The 7,401-nt window shown below is 43.1% G+C and overlaps 1 protein-coding gene across 1 annotated transcript in view; it reads left to right on the forward strand.

Moving 5' to 3' along the window:
• Positions 1–4,669: 4,669 nt before the first annotated feature.
• Positions 4,670–7,401, forward strand: part of LOC117741514 (somatostatin-2-like) — a 2,753-nt gene continuing 21 nt past the window's right edge. The window contains exons 1-4 of the mRNA XM_034548593.1: positions 4,670–4,957; positions 5,057–5,235; positions 6,960–7,177; positions 7,291–7,401. The exon at positions 7,291–7,401 is cut by the window's right edge and continues 21 nt beyond it. Coding sequence (XP_034404484.1) covers positions 4,756–4,957; positions 5,057–5,235; positions 6,960–7,166 — 588 coding nt within the window. The 5' untranslated portion in view covers positions 4,670–4,755 and the 3' untranslated portion in view covers positions 7,167–7,177; positions 7,291–7,401. The remainder of the gene's footprint in view (positions 4,958–5,056; positions 5,236–6,959; positions 7,178–7,290) is intronic.

Below are 7,401 nucleotides of genomic sequence, written 5' to 3' on the forward strand. Positions count from 1 at the left end.
TCTTAAGGAGCTTGTAGTACCATATTGCCCCACTAGAGAGCTGCGCTCACTAAATGCGGGGCTACTTGTGGTTCCTAGAGTCCTAAAAAGTAGGATGGGAGCCAGAGCCTTCAGTTATCAAGCTCCTCTTTTATGGAACCAGCTTCCACTTTCAGTCCTGGAGGCAGACACAGTCACCTCATTCAAGAATAGACTTAAGACTTTCCTCTTTAATAGTGCTTATAGTTAGGGCTGAATCAGGTTTGTCCTGGTCCAGCCCCTTGATGTGCTGCTATAGGCTTATAGTCTGCTGGGGGATGTTTTAGGATACACTGAGCACCTCTCTCCTCTTCTCTCTCTCCTTATGGATGAATTTACATCTCTCCATTGCACCTTATTAACTCTGCTTCCTCCCCGGAGGCGTTGTGACTTCACGTCTCATAGGGTCCATTGGACCTGGAGGTGTCTGAAGCTGGTGAGCCGGCCTCCCATTGGCCCTGCTGATGCCCCGGTCCCCCCTCCTCTCTACCTCCTTCTGTTTCATGGATTGGAGTTCCATTCATACATTGTCATATTCATGTAATGTGTTTATGTAACTCTGTAACTCTGTTCATCTGGTCACATGACATCTATTCATCCGTCCATCCGGGGAGAGGGATCCTCCTCTGTTGCTCTCCTGAAGGGTTCTTCCCTTTTTTCCCTGTCAAAGGTTATTTTTGGGGAGTTTTTCCTGATCCGATGTGAGGTCAAAGGTCAGGGATGTCGTATGTGTACAGATTGTAAAGCCCTCTGAGGGGAGTTTGTGATTTGTGACATTGGGCTATACACAATAAACTGAATTTAATTTAATTTAATAAACCAGGAAATAAATCGTTAACCAGGAAGTAAACCATAAACCAGGAAATAAAGCGTTAATCGAGGAAGTAAATCATTAACCAGGAAGTAAATCGTTAACCAGGAAGTAAACCATGAACCAGGATGTAAACTATTAACCAGGAAGTAAATTGTGAACCAAGAAGTAAACTATTAACCAGGATGTAAACCGTTAACCAGGAAGTAAACCATGAACCAGGATGTAAACCGTTAACCAGGAAGTAAACCGTGAACCAGAAAGTAAACCGTGAACCAGGAAGTAAACCATGAATTAGGAAGTAAACCGTTAACCGAGAAGTAAACCGTAAACCAGGAACTAAACCGTTAACCGGGAAGTAAACCGTAAACCAGGAACTAAACCGTCAACCAGGAAGTAAACCATGAACCCGGATGTAAACCGTTTACCAGGAAGTAAACCGTGAATCAGGAAGTACACCATTAATCACGAGGTTAACCGTTAACCAGGAAGTAAACCGTGAACCAAGAAGTAAACCATTAATCACGAGGTTAACCGTGAACCAGGAAGTAAACCATGAACCAGGATGTAAACCGTTAACCAGGAAGTAAACCGTGAACTAAGAAGTAAACCATTAACCAGGAAGTAAACCGTGAACCAGGAAGTAAACCATGAACCAGGATGTAAACCGTTAACCAGGAAGTAAACCGTGAACCAAGAAGTAAACCATTAACCAGGATGTAAACCGTTTACCAGGAAGTAAACCGTGAATCAGGAAGTACACCGTTTACCAGGAAATAAACCGTTAACCGGGAAGTAAACCGTAAACCAGGAAGTAAACCGTGAACCAGGAAGTAAATTCTCTCCTCTAGGAGTACATCCCAAGTGTATAAATACTCAATGCAGTTTGTTTAACAGAGGAAACATCTCTGAAGTGATGATAATTTAAGTGGATTGTATAATCTCTAATCCACAGAACCAGCTAATTGATCGTCATCAGAAACCAACGTTGTTTCTTGTATCATTTCTCTGAAATCATGTTTCCTTGATTCCTCTCCTCGCATGGTTTCCTCCATGCATCCCTGGTGGGAGGGACTAGGACGCAAGTGAAGGAAACAGGGATGCAGTTTAGAGACTTGGTCACATTTCTTTCTATGTAACTCTGTTCATCTGGTCACATGACATCTGTTGTTCATCTGGTCACATGACATCTATTGTTCATCTGGTCACATGACATCTATTGTTCATCTGGTCACATGACATCTAGTGTTCATCTGGTCACATGACATCTATTGTTCATCTGGTCACATGACATCTATTGTTCATCTGGTCACATGACATCTATTGTTCATCTGGTCACATGACATCTATTGTTCATCTGGTCACATGACATCTATTGTTCATCTGGTCACATGACATCTATTGTTCATCTGGTCACATGACATCTATTGTTCATCTGGTCACATGACATCTAGTGTTCATCTGGTCACATGACATCTAGTGTTCATCTGGTCACATGACATCTATTGTTCATCTGGTCACATGACATCTATTCATCTGTCCATCCGGGGAGAGGGATCCTCCTCTGTTGCTCTCCTGAAGGTTTCTTCACTTTTTTCCCTGAAAGGTTATTTTTGGGGAGTTTTTCCTGATCTGATGTGAGGTCAAAGGTCAGGGATGTCTATGTGTACAGATTGTAAAGCCCTCTGAGGGGAGGTTGTAATTTGTGATATTGGGCTATACAAAATAAACTATTGAAAAAATAAATTGAATTTCTTCTGCAGTTATTTGAATGAACTCTTTATTCTCAGACGTTTCTCTCTTTTGTAGTAAAACGTATGAAAAGATGTTTGTTTATCGCTTTGAGTATGAACACATAAAGTTCTTATTGTTATATTATATAAAATCTTTCAAATTCAATGTTTTTACTCTTTATTTTCAAAATATGTCTCAATAATGGTAATCATAGTTAATTGCCGTTTATTCATGACACACAAGATTAATGAGTTTAGTGAGATTAATCTGTGAGCTGTAGTAATATATGTATAGTAATATTTAAAGAGAAACATCATTTAAATACAGTGTATTCATGTATAGTAATATTTAAAGAGAAACATCATTTAAATACAGTGTATTCATGCGTAGTAATATTTAAAGAGAAACATCATTTAAATACAGTGTATTCATGTATAGTAATATTTAAAGAGAAACATCATTTAAATACAGTGTATTCATGCGTAGTAATATTTAAAGAGAAACATCATTTAAATACAGTGTATTCATGCGTAGTAATATTTAAAGATAATCATTTTAAGTTTTCCTGGAAACATTATGTTTGATTTCAAAGAGAAATAATTTCCATGTTGGTGACTTCACTCAGTGACTCAGTGAGTGGAAACACACACACACACACACACAGACACACACACACACAGTCACACACACACACAGTCACACACACACACACACACACACACAGTCACACACACACACACACAGTCACACACACACACACACACACACAGTCACACACACACACACACACACACTGAGCACACACAGTGTGTGTGTGACTGTGTGTGTGTGTGTGTGTGTGTGTGACTGTGTGTGTGTGTGTGTGTGTGTGTGTGTGTGTGACTGTGTGTGTGTGTGTGTGTGACTGTGTGTGTGTGTGTGTGACTGTGTGTGTGTGTGTGTGTGACTGTGTGTGTGTGTGTGTGTGTGTGTGTGACTGTGTGTGTGTGTGTGTGTGTGACTGTGTGTGTGTGTGTGACTGTGTGTGTGTGTGTGTGTGTGTGTGTGTGTGTGTGACTGTGTGTGTGTGTGTGTGTGTGTGTGTGTGTGTTCATACCAGCGGCTCCTCAGCAACCAGCTGCTAATGTGCTGTTGATTAGCGTTCTGAGAAAGTGATGCAGACGAGCGTGAAGATGAAGATGATTTGTTTTAGTGGTGGAAGCTCAGGAGAGATATTGAATACATAAAAGCTTCTAGTGTGGATTCTACTCAATAAAGTAATAATAAAACAACATGCTACACAGGTAGTAGTAATGTCCCACAATGCAATGCAGTCACAAAAGTCGTATCATCAAACATGAGTTTTAATTCTATTAATTTATAGAATTACAAACTCCCCTCAGAGGGCTTTACAATCTGTACACATAGACATCCCTGACCTTTGACCTCACATCGGATCAGGAAAAACTCCCCAAAAATAACCTTTGACAGGGAAAAAAGGGAAGAAACCTTCAGGAGAGCAACAGAGGAGGATCCCTCTCCCCGGATGGACAGAAGAATAGATGTCATGTGACCAGATGAACAATAGATGTCATGTGACCAGATGAACAATAGATGTCATGTGACCAGATGAACAATAGATGTCATGTGACCAGATGAACAATAGATGTCATGTGACCAGATGAACAATAGATGTCATGTGACCAGATGAACAATAGATGTCATGTGACCAGATGAACAATAGATGTCATGTGACCAGATGAACAATAGATGTCATGTGACCAGATGAACAATAGATGTCATGTGACCAGATGAACAATAGATGTCATGTGACCAGATGAACAATAGATGTCATGTGACCAGATGAACAATAGATGTCATGTGACCAGATGAACACTAGATGTCATGTGACCAGATGAACAATAGATGTCATGTGACCAGATGAACAATAGATGTCATGTGACCAGATGAACACTAGATGTCATGTGACCAGATGAACAATAGATGTCATGTGACCAGATGAACACTAGATGTCATGTGACCTGATGAACAATAGATGTCATGTGACCATAAGTACAATAGATGTTAAGAACTGATCTCAGAGCAGAGCTCCTGAGTGTTGGGAGAGATAACCGACATGAGTCCTTTGAGCTCATTACCTCGGTTCTGTTTGCCTTCTTTATTGTTTTATGGTTCTAGGTCCTTGAGGACTAATGGACGTTTGTTTGACGTGGTGTCAGCGAGCCTCCGTCGCCGCGCAGCCCGCTAGCTGCCCATCACGAGCAGCACTCCATGTGACCAAAGGAGGAGGAGCCTCCTGCCTTCAAAAGAGCAGCACCCAGAGGACCAGGACCAGAGACCAGTACCAGAACACCAGACCAGCAGAAGACACCAGAAGACACCAGACCAGCAGAAGTAGGAACTGCTTCTCTTCTTCATTCTTCTTCGTTGGTCTTTTCCTTCCTAGAGCTCCTCGCTGTAAATCTTCTTCTTCTCCTCACGATATTTTGGCAGCTATGCAGTACGTTTGTAATCCCGCCATCTTGGTCCTCGTGGCATTGGTTCTGTGCGGCCCAGGCGTCTCCTCCCAGCCCGACAGAGACCAGGACCAGTACCAGAACCAGGACCTGGATCCGGAGCTGCGGCCCCACAGACTGCTACAACGAGCTCGCAGCGCCGGACTCCTGTCACAGGTGAGAGAACCATGAGAACAAGAAGGACAGAACCACATCACACATGAGAACAAGAAGGACAGAACCACATCACACATGAGAACAAGAAGGACAGAACCACATCACACATGAGAACAAGAAGGACAGAACCACATCACACATGAGAACAAGAAGGACAGAACCACATCACACATGAGAACACAAAGGACAGAACCACATCACACATGAGAACAAGAAGGACAGAACCACATCACACATGAGAACAAGAAGGACAGAACCACATCACACATGAGAACAAGAAGGACAGAACCACATCACACATGAGAACACAAAGGACAGAACCACATCACACATGAGAACAAGAAGGACAGAACCACATCACACATGAGAACACAAAGGACAGAACCACATCACACATGAGAACAAGAAGGACAGAACCACATCACACATGAGAACAAGAAGGACAGAACCACATCACACATGAGAACAAGAAGGACATAACCACATCACACATGAGAACAAGAAGGACAGAACCACATCACACATGAGAACACAAAGGACAGAACCACATCACACATGAGAACAAGAAGGACAGAACCACATCACACATGAGAACAAGAAGGACAGAACCACATCACACATGAGAACAAGAAGGACAGAACCACATCACACATGAGAACAAGAAGGACAGAACCACATCACACATGAGAACAAGAAAGACAGAACCACATCACACATGAGAACAAGAAGGACAGAACCACATCACACATGAGAACAAGAAGGACAGAACCACATCACACATGAGAACAGGAAGGACAGAACCACATCACACATGAGAACAAGAAGGACAGAACCACATCACACATGAGAACAAGAAAGACAGAACCACATCACACATGAGAACAAGAATGACAGAACCACATCACACATGAGAACAAGAAGGACAGAACCACAACACACATGAGAACAAGAAAGACAGAACCACATCACACATGAGAACAAGAAGGACAGAACCACATCACACATGAGAACAAGAAGGACAGAACCACATCACACATGAGAACAAGAAGGACAGAACCACATCACACATGAGAACAAGAATGACAGAACCACATCACACATGAGAACAAGAAGGACAGAACCACATCACACATGAGAACAAGAAGGACAGAACCACATCACACATGAGAACAAGAAAGACAGAACCACATCACACATGAGAACAAGAAGGACAGAACCACATCACACATGAGAACAAGAAGGACAGAACCACATCACACATGAGAACAAGAAGGACAGAACCACATCACACATGAGAACAAGAAAGACAGAACCACATCACACATGAGAACAAGAAGGACAGAACCACATCACACATGAGAACAAGAAGGACAGAACCACATCACACATGAGAACACAAAGGACAGAACCACATCACACATGAGAACAAGAAGGACAGAACCACATCACACATGAGAACAAGAAGGACAGAACCACATCACACATGAGAACAAGAAGGACAGAACCACATCACACATGAGAATACAAAGGGACAGAATCACATCACACATGAGAACAAGAAGGACAGAACCACATCACACATGAGAACACAAAGGACAGAATCACATCACACATGAGAACAAGAAGGACAGAACCACATCACACATGAGAACATGAACGACAGAACCACATCACACATGAGAATATGAAGAACCACAACATTCAGAACCTGAACTGGTTTCCAGGACTGGAGTAAGCGTGCCGTGGAGGACCTGCTGGCTCAGATGTCTCTGCCAGAGGCCGACGCCCAGCGGGAGGCTGAGGTCGTTTCCATGGCGACAGGTGGGAGGTTGAACCTGGAGCGGTCCGTCGACCCCCCCAACAACATGGCCCCCCGCGAACGCAAGGCCGGCTGCAAGAACTTCTACTGGAAGGGCTTCACTTCCTGTTAAAGCCCGCCCAGGTACCTGACCACCTCTTTAAGCCCCGCCCAGATTCTTGACCTTGTTTTTAGGCCCCGCCCAGGTAACTTGCATTCTGTGTCTCACCTGTCTTGTTGTTTTGTTTCCATGGCAGCTGCCTCACCGCGACCAATCCCAGATCACCTGACCTTCACCTGAACGACTGGACGGACCAATCAGCAGCTGTCTGGCTGCGGTGTACCTGAATAATTAATGTAATTATCAA

This window comes from Cyclopterus lumpus, chromosome 13 (assembly GCF_009769545.1).
Source record: "Cyclopterus lumpus isolate fCycLum1 chromosome 13, fCycLum1.pri, whole genome shotgun sequence".
NCBI classification, from domain to species: Eukaryota; Metazoa; Chordata; class Actinopteri; order Perciformes; family Cyclopteridae; genus Cyclopterus; species Cyclopterus lumpus.